At 31.1% G+C, this 18133-nt stretch overlaps 1 protein-coding gene across 1 annotated transcript; it reads right to left on the bottom strand.

Annotated features, from left to right (window-relative positions):
* Positions 1 to 6193: 6193 nt before the first annotated feature.
* LOC132713521 (alpha-tocopherol transfer protein-like) lies at positions 6194 to 17893 on the bottom strand. The gene is made up of 8 exons (XM_060696163.1): positions 17767 to 17893; positions 17257 to 17411; positions 11398 to 11563; positions 10458 to 10522; positions 9907 to 10109; positions 9327 to 9437; positions 8137 to 8260; positions 6194 to 7418 (listed from the first exon to the last, which is right to left on the bottom strand). The coding sequence occupies exons 1-8, from the start codon at positions 17772 to 17774 to the stop codon at positions 7180 to 7182; spliced, it is 1071 nt and encodes a 356-aa protein (XP_060552146.1). The 5' UTR covers positions 17775 to 17893; the 3' UTR covers positions 6194 to 7179.
* Between the last annotated feature and the right edge of the window lie 240 nt (positions 17894 to 18133).

Raw genomic sequence — 18133 nt, 5'->3', positions numbered from 1 at the left:
AAACAGATACACCTAGATAAGTAAATTTATTAACACATTTCAAAATTTGGTCATTATACATAAATACATCATTTTCTTGTCTAGTACCTTTTTACATATCATAACAAAACTGATTTTTCTGGATTAACAGTGATTCCCCATTCATGACAATACATATATAGTTTATCTAGTAACAATTGTAAACCACTTTTCGTATATGAAAACAAACTGTATCATCGGCGAACAATAACAGAAATAATTTCATATCTTCTAACGTAAACATCTCAACATTATCATCATACAAATATTCATACATATCATTGATAAAAAAGATAAAACAACAAAGGAGATAATGGTTCGCCTTGTTTAACACCATTATTACAGTCAAAATAATCAGTTACAGACCCATTAACTCTAACACATGCTTTAACATTTTCATACATAGCTTTCAACATTTTGACAATTTTAGAGGAAGCTCCATAATTCAATAATTTTAACCATATACCATTTCCTATATACAACATCAAATGCTTTACGAAAATCAATAAAGGCACAATATAATTTCTTTTTCTCACTATTAATAACTTTATTAATTATAGAATTTAAAACAAAAATACAATCTATGGTGCTTTTGCCGTTACGAAACCCATACTGGTTCTCCGATAACAAATTGTTAGTTTCGGCCCACTTGCGCAAACGTGTATCTAACATTGAAGAAAATATTTTAGAAAAAAACACTGGTAAGGGTAATACCTCTATAGTTGTTTACATCATCAGCATTACCTTTTTTGCGGATTGGAACTATCATACCTTTTGTCCATATCTCAGGATAAACACTATTAAGAAGCATAAAATTAAACAATTTATAAAGAGAAGGAAGTAAAAGATCACTACATTCTATAAATATTTCACTAACCAACATATCTACACCCCCACTTTTACCTCTTTTCAAAGAAGAAATAGCTGAATTTATCTCAACAATACTAAATTCCTTTATCAAGTTGTTCAATAACATTTTCATCTAAACTTTTTCTGATTCAATTCATCCTCAACCTCATTATTAATGAAAGCACTATTTTCCGCAAATAATGTTTTAAAAATGATTGAAAAAATGTTCTTCAGAAATATCTCCAGCTTTAGATTTTTTTGTTTTTAATTTTTTCGTATTTCTTGCCAAAACTTTTGAGGCTGTTGCTTGGCTAAATTTTGTAGATTTTTCCTCTGTTTCCTATTATACTCAGATAGTGCTTTTCTTTTAGCTTTTTTATATACTCGTCGTTTAGTTTTTTAACAATTTCAAAATTTACTACAGATTTATTCTTATTAAGAGATTTATTAACAGTCCTAAATTCTCGCCTAGCGGTCTCACATTCTTTATTAAACCATGGGCTCTTATACGTTCTAACACATGTATTATTTTTATTACACGTAGTTTTACCAAAACACTTTTAGTTTTATCATACAAAATATTAGATATTTCATTTATTCCAGCGCTAACATTAGTTTTCTTTTGAAAACAATACAACTAACAATGTCATTTATATTAGACAGTTCAGCAGAAATAACGTCTCGGTAATAATCAACTTTTTCATTATCCCATACAATTTTTTCACATAATGTAGAATTATTTGTAACATTACATTGTTCATAACTATTTACATTTAAATCAACTTGGATAGGACAATGTGGTGAATGAATTTGTGACAATTGTGAATGGTACAAAGAACGTTTAATTAACATCACAACTGTGTTTCTTTATGACTGTAAAATCGTGTGACACATACACATTAAAGTGTGTGCATTTACGAGTTCATACTTAATCACATTTATCTTGTGTTTTTCTTGTGCCAGTAAATTTGGTTGAAAAAAAAACATATGCAGCGTCGTGCCAACAACAAAATTTATTAGTTTTTGTTCTGCATAGTAGATGCGATAGTAATTATTTTGTAATCATATTCGTTCTGACAGATATTCATCACAATACATCATAAAAACAAGCAGAAAGTTGAACAGTAAAAATATAGTAAACTTAGAACAGCAATTGTTTACATTATATTTTAAATAATTGTTATAAAAGCAGATTGATATTTGAATATTTGAAAAACTATAATTGTTCGATTTTTAAATAATAAAAAGAAAAGAAACACAATTCACTGCTAGTAAATTTTGAAGTAAATTTTATTTGTTTCTGGGGCATTATGTACCTTTCAGTATTCTAAAATACAACTTTAACCGAGAAATAAGATGTGCTGTTCAGTATTTAGTAAAACAAATAGAAAACGATCGATTCTCATAACGCTTAAGAATGCTTCATATAATTTTGTTTAATATCTGTTTACAATATACTTATTTTCTAATGACATTTTCTAATAATGCCAATAATGATTGGTAAGATAGCAATTGAAAAGCTTAGTGTTGAATGATTAAATTTCATGAATTTATTGTACCATATTTTTTATGACCGAGCTAAAAATGATAACGTTCTGATAAAGCCTGCTTTTAAAAATCTGTTTCTTGATAGTTTTTGTCTATTATTATGTTGCACAATCTATCTCTCTTAGAACAAGTGTAATTGCCAAATAATTATCTTCATATCTATGACGAAGACTCGCAAATTTGACTAATTGCGTTGTTGGCCTTTTGATCACTTCACTGCATTGACTTATATTCTTAAGTTCTTAATTTATGCTTACATGTGCAATTATATAGTTACTACTAAGTCTTTGTGGTTTGTACTTTACTTTGTTTACGTCATAATATTTAACTGATATCTGTCAAAATGAATCCAAAGAAATGTGGCAATAAACATGATATATTCATTAGAAAAATGGATGTAAAGTAGAAACAAAAAGAAAAGAAAATATTTTATTAATATTATTGATTTATACTTATTTTATTACAGTAATTCAAGCCTTTGTCATGCAAAATAAGATTCTTATCGTGTCCCTAACAGAACAACTGTTAACAAAGCAAAGATTGTGTTTTAATGAGAAAAAAAACTGTTAGATGGAGACATAGACATATGCATTTGAAATTAGTGACTTGGGAATAAGAAATAGAAATATAGTATATAGATTTTGATAAATGAATTTCTAAAGCAAAATCAATAAGACAAGTACTTGTTTTGATTGCTATTTGGCATTACTTATAAAAACATTTTTTGCGGACAATTTAAGCATTACAAATCAAGGTAAACTAATCGTAAAATTTAACATCAAAGGTTGCAATATTTATTTATATATCTGATTAATAATTTGATAACGTACAATATTACATTTGAGTTTGTCAAACAATATTTCTCACCAGCATATAATTCGGACGACTATGAAAAATGGCTTTCCAATGTTGATGATATGACACAAATTCTAATCTCGAATTTTGTTTATTCTAGATTGTGATTTTTTGCTATATTCTTTTTCAAATTTCGTTTGATTATAAAGACACAGAAACTATTCTACTGGAATTACATTATTGTTTTATATCCATGTTGATAGGAATATGTATTCTTGTGTTCTATACATACATCACACCATTAGTACAGTTTTGGTGAAATCACACAAAAATGCAGTATATCTTTCAAAGATATTTTCAGCGTTTCAGTAATACACGTTTTTACATACATGTATATGTAAGTGAAAGATGGAAAATTGTATTTAGGTAAATCATATGTTATTTAAATCAGTTTCTCAGCGAAAGTGTCTGTCTACCTCAATTTAAAATATTATTCAACGTTATCTAAATTGACTAACCAGGATGTTTGTGAAACTTTTTTCAAAAGACAATAGAACCTTTATGTTATTGTTGTTGATTTAATGAAACATTTCACATTAAAGACATTAAGGACTTTTATCTTTAAGTTTCAGCGGTAGTGTTACAATTTATCATCGGAAAGAAATGATATTTTCGTGGGAGAGAAACATTGAGGAAATGCAATTAAAATATATATCAATTAAAAACCATAGAGTAAAAACCATGGAAGTTGAATTCTTACACGCGTTTTGAAACGCGCATCAATTTAATTGTAAAATGTCTTTATATCACAGAATCATGTTTTTTTTTTGTAAATAGATAAATAAATGAATAAATAAACACATAGCACAATTGCAATTGTCGTTCTTTGACTTGCGCAACATCAAAAGTGAACGACATATCAGTTATTAAAATGCTCATTGGATCAAAAAATATTCTGATAACATCTTGATATGTAAAAGTATGTTTCTATCTGTCATACAAGATAGTTCTGCTTTACAGTCAATGACCCGTATGTGTATATCACTTGGAAACTAACCAAAATATCAAAAGTATGTCTGATATTGCACTATTTCTTATACCGTATGGCATAGTCATGATTAATTAAGTGTTTTAAGTAATCTCAAAGCATTCATCACATACAAACTTAAGCAAAAAAGTTTAAGCTAATGACTGGCCCGTTTATTTTCAATTTTTACTATTACACATAGACAAACTAAGGCTAACTTGACTGTTAATGCATATTGAAACAACCTTATCTCTTAAAAGAATGTTCTATCTTAAAGACATGTAAAAAAGAGATACAATTCACAATATTATTTGCAGGTAATTAAATAGGCTATATTACGATTTGGTTTCTAATTCTGCAAATTTTTCTTTTTCGGGTAGATTTTTTTTAAAATCACATTTGTAAATAATGTTACAGACTATATTATATAACAGTTGGTTTCTAATTTTGAAAGTAAAGTTTTCAAAATTATAAGATGATTTGCAGTTAATGTTAAAGACTTTATTACAGTTGGTACCTAATTTTCCAGACTCTTTGTATCTTGATTCAAGTAGGATTTTCAGTGTTTGCAATTGAATTTAACTGCGGAGAATTTCTCTCCAAGGTGAAAGCAATTCTTATGGTACAATATTCAAGAAACACACACAATTAAGCTTAACAAAACCTTTAAATAAATGAACTTTAAAAAGAAAACTCAATGTTATTATATCTTATATTAATTGAATATATTTATTTTTTGTTCCTTCTATATTCAGCCTTTGTTTCTACTCTTGAATTACATTACTTTCATCAGTATACCAGGTGCGTAGTTTAGTTCGTTTACTTACTTGATTTGAATTGGTAATACTTACGATTCCGTTCATTTTGCAAATGTAAAAATTAATGACAAACATTTGTTTTCATTTGGTTTTAACTTCTATAATTACACATGGACTTTAAAACATGAATATACATACAAGATTCTTGATTCCTGCCCGTTATGTTTTCTTGTTTTACCAGACAATTACAAACATGTTCATGATAAATTAAACATTCTATTTGACAACGCTCGTGGTCTTGTTAATAACATTAGTCTCATTAAATATCATTAGGCAAAAGAACATTCTAGAACTGTTTCTTTGATGTAGATGACATTAATGGCTCAGTTGTTGGACCATTGTCCGTCAGAATAAGTATCAAAAACGTTTTATCTGAAGAGATGGAATAAGGCACCCGTCAAATATAACACATATCATTGAGGATTAACAAGATGTATAACTAGCACAAAAGATGTTGGATTCTTTTACCTGATGACCCAGTTGTCGTTTTCGTTGAGTAGATTATTTTACCCCATAACCCCAATTTAACATGATAATATGATCATATGTTTGAAGTGGCATGATTTTAAAATCGCTTCACATAAAAGATCATGTCTGTTGTAATTAAGGATGTAACAACACGTAAGTGAAAGTTTATATATTTATATGTAATCAATGAAATATATGCATTCATTTCTTATTGAAACATTTGGCTTAGTCTTTATCGAAAATAAATTGCTTGTTATCTCCCTTTATTTACATGAAAGTTAAATTCAGTAACATCTGTACAAATAATACTTTTTGGAACTTACAATATTGATAAATCTTCATTTGAGCATCATTTTTATGATATGATACCATAAAAAAATTGAGTCACATGATCTTTAATATAATGTTACTCTACTTAATATGAATGATTGAAATCGATTAAAACAAACAACAGAAAAAAAAAACATTAACGTGATTGTCTTATGTGTTCTTTTTTCACGTCTGCTTATATTGGAATTATAAATTTATTTTTACCTGAAGGTTACATTATGATGCAGGAACACATCTTTTAATCTTACGATAAATGATACAGAGTATGTTGACTATTGCCTAAAAAGAAGCTTATTATCTGGGGGTAAATGGTCACAAAAGTATAACAAAGATTGTCAGATACCAAAATGTATGCTTGTTAATAGATTGACCAATATGATAATATCAAATGTTTTCTTAAATATGTTACATAACTGTAAATACCACATACATTTACAGTATAATCCGAGCATGATAAACAGAAGTTTCTTCATATTTATTAATAGTACGGAAAAGTCCATCTTAATACTATATACATTGTAGGCAAATGAGATGTTGCCCATCTTTATGATTGTACGTTTGACTGATAATTGTAAAAGTAATAAATACAAGTCGCAATAGCTTAATCATGTACGAAACTACATAATAATATGGGTTTTTTTTTTTTTTATTGATTTATTTATCTTACTTTTTCATCGAAATAACTTCATCTATCTCATTTTTTTTCGTTTCTTATTATAAAAAAGGTATGAAAATTTTAACAAATTTTAAGAGATTCAAAAAAACAATATCTATAAGTTCATATGCGTAATCATATATTTATTTTATCAGACACAAAGCAATTTAAAGATATACTATGCTCATCTTTTGGTAAAATATTTTTATCTTAGAAATGAATTGAAATCCATGAAATTCTTACTGAATATGTTTCATTTGAATAAAATAATGAATAAACTTTGTATGGGAAGCTGCATTCCCTATTACGGTTCCAGTAAAGTTGGTCTTTTCTTAAAAAAAAACTGCCATTTTTTTAATAACACTGAATTTTCATATGGTGACCTTATATAGTGTGTAGAGTTCAAAACATAACATATCTACTTTAAATGAAGTCGAAACATGTTTTTTATACATACAAAGAGACTGTGTAGCAATTATTGATAGTTTTAAAAATCAAATAGGAGCATAGTATATATAAAAAAAAAGAAGAAAAAAGAAAACTTTGATAAGAAATAAAACAGTTTCCACCAGGTTTCGAACCCATTTAGTTTCGTCTGTCTTACATTCGTGTGTCTACTCTATTTGACATTTAACTTATAAATAGAAGTGTTTTTGCAATAAATGTTTCAATCATTCTTCTGTAACAGTAGAGTTTGGTGAAATGTGTCGTTCGTTTATATCAGATGGTTCAAAATCTCCCTCGGTGTTGGCATCCTCATATAAATGATCACTATCTTCAATGACTGCGTCACTAAAGTCGTCCTCACTCGATCCTGTATCACTGTCCTCATGAAAGCTGTTACAGTTATAAAGTCTGCGTAAAAACTCAAGCCTTTTTGGTTCTAAGATATTTTCCCGGATAAACCGTTCTGTAATATGCATGTATAATAAACAATGAGTTTAAAGGCACATTATGTCTCGGAAACAAATAAATTTTCATTTCTTTAGAAAGAGCAAATATGAATTTTATAATGTTTAAACAATGATTTTCGAGAATGTTATATGCTTGTTACCTAAAGAAAGTAGCGATAAATGCGAAATAATTTGTCATGAAAGTAGCAAAATTGTAAACAAAGTTGTATTGTGACCTCCATACAAAATACTTATTCAATATAACTGTACTTATTGCCAAAAAGCAACAGATCAAATAGATAGTTCTGGTAATTACAAATGTTTTTGTTTGTTTGTTTTTGTTTGATTGGGTTTTACGTCACACCGACACAGTATAAGACATATGGCGACGTTCCAGCTTTACTGGTGGAGGAAGACCTAGATAGCTTCCTCACATAAAAGAATCCAAAGTCCGTGTAAAGTAATTGAAAAATGAGTAAATGTTTGAATGCTATAAAAGTACGCCAAAATTAAACATCTTTTGAGAAATAAAAATAAAAGCAAGTCTGAAGCATAACGGACCTTAAAAGGTTGTGTAAAAGATTGTTACATTATCGGTTTTACAGACTCAATCAAACCGTGTCTGCAATTTTCATGTAATTTTGTTGTTTTTTATGCTTCTGAGGGATCACTTTTCTCCAGCTATTTATTATTTATTATTTCACTAAAATATCTCTCAAAAATGTATGAGTTTACCCATTATTTCTTGTGAAGTGCCCGCTCTTTCTCCGGAATAACTGTCTGCAATGTATTCATTAGGAAGACTGGACTTGTCAATGTAATCAAAAACACTGTCGTACTGGTACCCATGTAACTGTATCTGTAAATATTGTGATGATGCGCATATTATCAAAGATGACGTCATAGCACGTAAAATGCCTAATTACTTATTTCATTACCATGTGCATATCGTGTACATTAGATATTTGTTATTGTTTTGATTTAATTCAACGGATTCTATTCCAAATATGAAGATGGTAAACCTGAACTGAATAATGTAGGTCGTTACTCATCAAATAGAAGATAATCAGCCTTGTACCTTCGACAGAACGATTTATATAATTATCTGCAATGTGGTCATAAATTAGGAGCATTTCATATAGTATTATATTACAGTGCCAACTTCACATAAAACAAAATTGAATAACTGCCAAAGCCTAGTGGCGACCACGCTCGACTTGTTTCTCAAGTCAAACACATCAGAAGTATAGAGAACTTCTAGCAATCACTCTTGTATAAAATAAAATTCAAATTTCATATCTGACCTTGACCTTTAAAATCACTTAAAGGTCAAAGTCATAATGTGCCAGCTTAGTCATAAGTGTTTTGTTCAAAAATGAATCAAAGCCTTGAATTACTAAAGTTATGACAATTTAAGCGAAACATGAGCCATCGCCCTGAGGGGACAAAGTTTTTTAAATGTCTTTCTATTATTCCTTTCGGTTGAACGGAATAAAAGAAAGAAATTTAAAAAAACTTTATTCTCTAGAACCAAAAGGTATTGTACATAGCAACTAGATTTCTACACAAAATCAAAATTCTTTGAACTAATTTGAAAGCTCTTTACCCAAGGAACAATCCTGGCAAGTCTGGTTAAAATCAGGATTGCAGTTTATATATAATCTATGTAACACGCACAAACACACACATGCACGCACGTACGCACGCACGCCGAGGTGAATCGCTATATGCGCTGCGGTGGCATAAAATGATACATTTTGGATATAGATTTTATTAAACATCAATTAAAAGAAGACTCTTCAGAAGTTGGAATTGGTTATACAAGTAGTTAAAATATATCGATCTCATCGCTCTAGCTTTTTGTATACGCAGAGTGCATGCCAGTTGCTATGAGAATACCATAATGATTATATTGTGAATCTTACCCTGCTAGCAAGTTTAGTTGATACAACAGATTTCACAATTCCCAGGAAGAACGCTATTATACGATTGTTGTTGATATAATGTACTTGTTTGATTCGTATTGGGTATCCATTCTGAAAACATAGTTTTTTATCAATACCATCTTTTGTTCGAAAAACCTGTCAATAAATTCATGAGCAAAATATAATTTCAAAATATAAAGTTTCCAACTTGAAATTGCTGTGAAAACTATTAGATTTTTGATATCCTTAACATATATTATTATTAAATTGTTCGCTTTTTGTATGTACACGAAATATAATATGATTAAATAGTACCATTTTGATTCATAAGTAACATTCAAATATTTACTTAGACAAATGAAGTATTTCAATATATTGTGTTAAACTAATGAATGTTTACCCTGTTGTAACCAATATTAATTAGTCTTACCAACAAGCAAGTGTAAAACAAGACATGTCCGCGAACTGTGACAAGGCTCTTTTAATTGTATTTTTTATTTTGATATCTCCAAAGCTGATAATAGATATAAAGATGGACATATCCATTAAAGAAAATTGGCAGGTTAAGGAACTTGCATACCTGCATGACTTCAAACTGTTTCCGGCAATTGTTAAAGCCAAAGAACATGAGATGTTTCATTGCCACGCCTTTAGCGTCCATGAGGAATGTGATTCCGTTAACCATGACCCTTTCATCCAAAAAACACATTGCGTCAAAGACAAGAGTTATCGCCCGGAACCAGTCGGCAAAACTATAGGCGGCGCCACTGACATCTAACTGATCTGAAAGTGGAAATTGCGTGAATATAAATGAGTACATAAAAATTAGCTACGGAGATGATATAATGACAATTATCTTAAATGTTCTTCAAGTTTCCCAGAGATAAGAAACGAATATTTGTTGTTAAATCGTGTTACATAGGAAAGTCGTGTACCAAATACGTAAGTTTGGTCTATGTATCAACTGACTTAAGAATTGATACTCTGGTGCCATATCAGAAAAATCTGTACGGACATGACTTAAGTACCTTGTAATTTAATATTTAAGTAAAGTGGTCATTGAAACGTAAGGTGTTAACTTTTATGTATTTCTGACACTTAAGAATAAATAGTTCGGAAATTTGAACATACCCCAACGCGCTAGAATTACTTTGCGACCATCCTTGTCATAGCCGGGTAATGGTACATATACAGCACTGAAAAAATACACGAGAGATTAAAAACATGACAATTCAGTACAGAAATATCAATGCAAAGAGGTTAAAAAAGTAAGTCCCTAGTGAACAATAGTGTTTAATACAAAAACAAAATATTGCACGTGATGCATACAAACTAATGCACATATACACTCATGGCAAAATAACTTTGCACATACAATTTTATGATTCAGGTCGTCCGTAGAAACAAAATAGTTTTAAACAACTGCTTGCCCCAGTTTCTGCGAAAGAACATAATCCACGGCGCAGGAGTGTAATTAACCCATTTATTATACATGTAAAACGATATCACACTAGTGTAATAACACCTTGACGTGTCGTCATTTACAGACATAGCGTTAAAACGCATTGATGACGTGACACAATATGTAACCGTTCTTATTTCAGATAGGTGATAAATAGAATATTATATTCGTGTAGATTTATTATAAAAGTATTAAACTCACTAGATAAAGAAATATTATGCTCGCATAATATGATTTTATTCAACTAGATCAATAGATTAAGTATTAAAGCAGCACGCCTCCAGATTAATGCTAATTTTCATGAAAATTTTGAAAATTTATTTGAATGTATAATATTGTGAAATAACCAAAAGGAAGCAATTAACACGTCATCATTAGTTTTTTCCCACCGCTAGAAATGGATTTTTTTCAACAATTTTAAAGAGCTATATGCCAGAAACATCCCTGCTGCTCAGTTTAACAATATTGGCTTATTTGTATAGAAGAAGATATTGTTAAAAGAAAAAAGTTTGACGCCATGGACGACGCACGACGGACGCAGAGTGATCCAAAAAGTTCACTCTTGACACTTTATACTCAGGTGAGCTAAAATACAAAAAACACACTTACTGTGGACCTCTAAGGATACTAAGTATGTTTGGTGATGCCGGGTCTATTCCATTCATGACCTGCATGATTGCCTTACGTCTTGAATACCAGTAATTTCGCAACCGCTGACGGGCTGCATCTTGGTTGAATTTGGAAGCTCGAAGAAATGACCAAATATAGCAAGAATCTGTCAGAAAAAAACCAGGAATAATTATATAATTAATTATTATCAATAACTGTGATAAGTCGTGGAATTTATATACAGTTTAATGTCTGGAGTTCGTTGTCATAGTAACCACACACGGTTTGATTTACATGACCTTATTAAACATACCTTCACATTTAACAGACCTTCAAAAATTATGGTGGCTGATTTGTGCCATTCGTGTTTTCACCCCGCGACCCCACCAAGCGAAAAGTCAATAATTAAAAAGTTAAAATGGCAGGGTCGCGGGACGAAAACACTCTAATTAGCGTGGCGCGGGGCGAAGTTTAATAAATAAAACTTTGCCCCGCAGACTCCTGTAATCGATGTTTCTGGCAAATATCCAGGATATTTAGGCTGAAAATATTCTAACAAGGTTTTTCCATATTTGGACTGTGTGATCTAGTTTTGGACCCCAGACGACCATTATTCTATAGTGAGCAAGGAATCGTCTAATCAACATTTCTGACCAATTTTCTAGATATTAAGACCAAAACAGTAGTCTCTAGAGTGTTAACAAGGTTATTCCATATTTTGGTTAGTATGACATTGTTTTTGACCCCAAATGACTTATCTAAACAACCTACCTGACCGATTTGCAGGATATTTGGAACTACATTAATTTTTTAGCAAGTTTATTTTTTTTTGGCTACTGTAACCTAGTTTTTCGTCCGCGATAACCCATGCTCGAACTCGTTCGAGCAATTACTTTTACAAACACCCTTAACAACTGAGGCAAAAATGTGATCACTAGAATGTAATAAGTCTTCTTTAAGAATATAAGTTTTCTATATATCATAATTTTATAACTTTAAATACATGACGTATAACGACTTTCATACTAAACCATAACCTATCCGGCTTTCATCGATTTTAATTAAGTAACTGTTTATTTATTCCTCGCTGTCTATTATGTTTCCAAAAAGACCAGCTTATTTTCAGTTATTAACTGTCATAAACAATATCACGACCGTTGTCATGGAAATAAACTTACTTTATAATGTTTAATGACCAAATGATATCTTGTATTTGTTGATATTTAAAATTCTTGACAACATTTATAAGATGGAAAATAAGTTTAAAGATATACAATGCTCAAATTTCATATTTGAAAATATTTATAATTGCTAGAAGGATCGGGCAATAACATGAAAATTCATCTGCCATTAGCTTTTAAATTGATGAATTTGTGTGCTTTGATTTTGGAACAGTCCATTCAATGTTTGTTTGTTTGTTTGTTTGATTGGGTTTTACGTCACACCGACACAGTATAGGCCATTTGGCGACGTTCCAGCTTTACTGGTAGAGGAAGACCTCAGGTGCCCTTCCTTGCATTATTTCAGGCACGAACGGGCACCTGAGTAGAACCACCGACGTTCCGTAAACTAGCTGGATAGCTTCCTTACATGAAAGAAGCGACTTCAACTTTTCTTAAGGTTGATTATGTTTATTTTTCGACAAATCGTTACATAGAATTGTCAAATCGAAAGAATTCAGGTGGAAAATAATCGATTTAAAATAGTTTTCAGAACACGACTGAAACAAATGAAATACAGGTCGAACTTTTGGATTCAGACCACTAAATATTTACATTACTATAATCTGTTAAATACCAAAGAGACGGTCGGTTTCCAAATGTCAACGTAAAGGAGTCAAAGGAGTGTACACTTATGTAACATCATTTAATACAAGTTGATTTGAAGTTTAGGAACAGACCACTAAATGTTTAGAAAGTTTGGGCCTATTTTCATTTACCAATATCAAACTTGATTTGATCATTTAAGATCTTTCTTGATAGAATTATCTTTACAATGTTGTTTTATTTTTCTTTAAACAACATCTCCTCTACCAAACTTTGCAGGAATGATTCTTCGGTGGTCCCCTTTCAAATGGTTCCGGTCTGTTGCTAATGTAGGTCAAGGGAAAGACTTATACATGTATAGGAAAGACACACACATTTAAGCCTTATTTTCTCAAACTTAAAAGCCTCAGGCTTCAATATTTGGCATGTGATATTGCCTTTTGGACCACTACAAAATGTACATGTATCAAAATCAATGTCCCTTGGTGTCAAAATCTTCCATATCCCAAAAAGGTTATGAATTATATTAACCTTCAAAAGAAAATATTAATAAGGTCTTATTGTATGAAACTTCAATGCATGGAGCTTAAAATATTGGATATGTAGCATTACCTTGTGAACTTATACAAAACAAATGTTAATCATGACCCATGAGTCAACCCAAAGGTGTACTTGATTTATATAGACTTGTATAGGACTTGTATTTATTGTCACGCATTCCAATACTTATTCATCTACAACAATGGAATTGCATATGTGGAAACACATTGATGAGTTCTACCTACAACACACATTTTCATGTCAGAAGGTCAAGGTCACTGGACCTGATATATCAAAAAAATTCAACGGGCCATGAAGTGAAAGTGCATAACGTGGGTTGACCGCAAAACTGTAGTATCTTATATAAAATAAAGAAGATCTTACAACAGTTTTGCGATCAACCCTCGATATATATAGGGATTTCATTCTTTTTAAGTGGATACATCTTGATATATATAGTCCTCAGGTGACCGCTTTGGGCAAATTGCCCCCTTTTTTAGGAATGGAAAATTCCGCTTTGTTACTTCCATCATTACTCAGGTTGTTGTTAAACTTAAAGAGCTGTCATTTTGACATTATTTACACACTGCATGAAATAGGAATGACAGAGAGTCGCTACTAGCACAGAATTGTTATTCGAACAAAACTTAAGGCTTAAGGCCGTTTTAAGGGATTTCAATATTCAAAAATATTTCAAAATAGAAAAATTGTGCTACCAACAATTTAATGCCCGACGGATATTTATATTAGTGACAAAGGCTATTCTCAGATAATATGTTGTACAACATTTACATATTTTCTATATAAGTACCACCGTAGGGTACGTGTTACAGTATCGCGTTTTTCGGTTACAGTATAGAATTTTCAAGATGGAGGATTATTTGTTGGGAGGACAGGTAGGTGATTTTTATTCCGGTCCATACTACAAGTAGTTTAGTTTCTAAAAGATGTTTTTTGTGCTTTTCTTGTAAGGAACAGAATCCGATATCTAGTCATATATTTCTTTAGACCCTGCACCGCAGATTTATCTCTATATTGTCTCATAAATATGCAGATTTGACGGTTTGAAAATTTGAATCGAGAGACCAACGCATTTTTCTGCAATTTCGACATTATTTATGCATGCCTAGAAAAAGTAAATCTACAAAACGTTAGTCCTTTATGTTAAAAAACGTTTATAAAAGTAAATGACCAGTTGAACCTATTTTCCTGTTCGTTAAATGCGTTTGAAAAAATAAACAATGTTACAGTATAGAGCGAGGTTAATTTGTTAAGGGTTACAGCATAGACATAGCGATTTGTATCCGATATTGTTACAGTTTATACCCAGATTTCGGTTACAGTTTAGACTTCGATATTTTTTATATATACTAGGTAAAATGTATGAATGTTACATAGACTTTTAAATCTCTGTGAGCTTATTGGCCCGATGGCTATTCGTCTGTCTGTCGTACATATGTGTGTGTAATCTCATCCGCTCAGTAGCTACTTGACTAAATGTGATGAAATTTACATGACTTTCTACCAATTAAGTTGTTCAAATGGTTTCGGTTGCAATCGGGGATACGAAAACCCAAAACATAGATTTTTGAAAAAAGACAATGTTTAAAGACCCTTCTCATCTCGAACCAAAAGCATTCAAATCAAATCATGATCATGGCCTCATTTCGAATGCTTCTTTGTTGAAGTTACGATTATTTTGTCATTATTAAATTAAAAGTCGTTTTTCTTTATTTCAGACATCCTGTATAGCAGTTTTCATTTTTTTTTTTTTTTTTGAAAAAGAAAATAATATTGAAAGTTATAGAGTATAAATTAAGGTCAGACAATTACAATATTTTCTCTAGTGAGCCTGATGGAGGTACATAATAGTGGCAGAGTCGGGATAAGGCCGCCAACTTCAAAGCATCTTTCATTTACTGCTGTAGTTGAAATCCAATTATGACTTTGGATTCTTTGTATGTGAGGAATTTATCAAGCTTATTTACGGAAGGTCGGTGGTTCTAGTCAGGTGCCCGCTCGTGTCTTTAATGTTTCACAAAGGGTATCTGGGGTCTTTTTTTACACTAAAGCAGAAATGTTTTCACATGACTTCAGTGTCGTTGAAACTTAAAATCCAAGAAAGCCAAACGTAACAAAATAGAGTTAAACAGAATCTTTAAAGAAATTGCAACACAACAAAATTGAAAATGTTCATAAACCCTTTTAAATACTCACAAAATACATTATGGTAGATGAAAATTCCAACTTAGAATAAAATTTAAGGTTGCAGTATTGCTCACTTAAATACTGTTTAATCATTCTTAGGGTAGTGCCTGCCTGTTGACAGATTATCTATGGTATGCAGGCTTCATGACCTCCGATCCCCTCTCAAAATTTCATTTTGTTTAGTTTCACTCATTGTATTCTCGTTTAGGGCACACACACTTTTTAACCTGGGGGGATATGCCGCTTTTCACAGACTGGCAATAACGTGTCACATTGAAGGTTCCATGATATTAAACCGCCATATGAACACATCCACAGATGTTAAAAAATCTAAAGAGTACCAGTTCATGTTTAATGTGAATTCTGCTGAAGCCGGTGCTTAGAGGCGTGGACGGTAGCTTGCAGTTACCACTACCGTCCATGAACAGGTTTAATCAAACTGAGCCTGCAACATTTTCATGTTTTCCGTGTGGGACTTCTGTTAAGGATTATTTTTTTCTCTATTTTATTACTAATAGGCATTATTATAATGGGTAATGATATCAAGCAATAATCTTTCTTCTCTCAATACAATTCGATAAAAGTTACTGTTGTTGTCGTGAAAACAGTCCTTACTTAGGACATTACTTATTCTGCCAAAAGTCTCAATCTGAAACTTAAAGTAAGAAAATAACAAACTATAACTTTTCTGCTAAAGAAAAAAAGTAATACAACCTTTTAAGAATATATTAAATAGAAAGGTATGAGTTATTTCATAAAAATAACGGATACACGAACTTTGTTTGAAATTTGGCAAGTATCTAAACTGTAACAGAAATCTGGGTATAAACTGTAACAAAATTGGATGAATGTCGCTAGGTCTATGCTGTAACCCATCAAAATTAACCTCGCTCTATACTGTAACATTGTTTATTTTTTCAAACGCATTTAACGAACAGGAAAATAAGTTCAACTGGTCATTTACTTTTATCAACGTTTCTAAATATAAAGGACTAAAGTTTTGTCGATTTACTTTTTCTAGGCATGCATAAATAATGTCGAAATTGCAGAAAAATGCGTTGGTCTCTCGATTCAAATTTTCAAACCGTCAAATCTGCACATTTATGAGACAATATAGAGATAAATCTGCGGTGCAGGGTCTGAAGAAATATATGACTAGATACCGGATTCTGTTCCTTACAAGCAAAGCACAAAAACATCTTTTAGAAACTAAACTACTAGTATAGTATGGACCTGAATAAAAATCACCTACCTCTCTTCCCATAAATAATCCTCCATCTTGAAAATTCTATACTGTAACCGAAAAACGCGATACTGTAACACGTTCCCTACGGTGAGTACTTACCTGTTAATTTTGGTACTTTGTCATCTTCCATTTCAATCCAAGAAGTGAGATTATGTGATTCTTCCCCTCTGGACTCGGCTGTTTCATGTAATTCATCTTCAGCCTTCTCCCTAAGGACCTTGTCCTGTAGCACCGTGCTGAGTAACGTTCTTGAACTGAAATATGTTAAATATATAAAATATTATAAAGTACTACTTGAAAATAATTTCATGCACGAACAGAAAGCTGCAGATATGCTGGTACAAAAACCACTGGCAGTTAACACACTGGATACTTTTTGCATATGCAGCTTGAAAAACAGGATGTTATATTAAAACAAACACTGATAATTTCATTTTAAAACGCTGAAAAATGGTTGTTTTGGTTGTTTAAATATTAAACAAATATTACAATGCTATAAAATTTTACTGTTTCAGCTTTATCGATTTCTAACTACACAATGTAAAACATAAATGCGAATAAAATGAAATAATACAAAACATACGCAGAAATTAATGTTAAACATCTTACCAAGGCATTCCGATTGTATCTATATATTTCGCCAGTTTGTTATATAAATTTATATATATGTAGGTTTTACGTAATTGTCTGCTATCACATTAGGCAGAGCGTGAATGCAAAACATTTCAATCTGATTGGTTAATGCAGAGCTATATTTAGAAAGAATGCGAATCGATGAAGTCTGTCATTATTGATCCAAAAGACCAATTTACTGGCTGTGCGTGATGACAGAGAACTTGAGCAAGTCGCATTTAATGTTAATTTTTTAACAAAGGCTAAGAAGTCCGATTATTAGTTCTTAATGAAGAGCTATTAAATAATAATAAGTAAACTCTTTTAAAGCTGAAAAGCACGTCTCGTATAACCTGTTATATTT

This window comes from Ruditapes philippinarum, unplaced genomic scaffold (assembly GCF_026571515.1).
Source record: "Ruditapes philippinarum isolate M1 unplaced genomic scaffold, ASM2657151v2 ctg3906_1_1_1_1, whole genome shotgun sequence".
NCBI lineage: Eukaryota > Metazoa > Mollusca > Bivalvia > Venerida > Veneridae > Ruditapes > Ruditapes philippinarum.
Note: the sequence above shows the minus strand (reverse complement) of the source record. Positions and strands in the feature narration are given on the sequence as shown.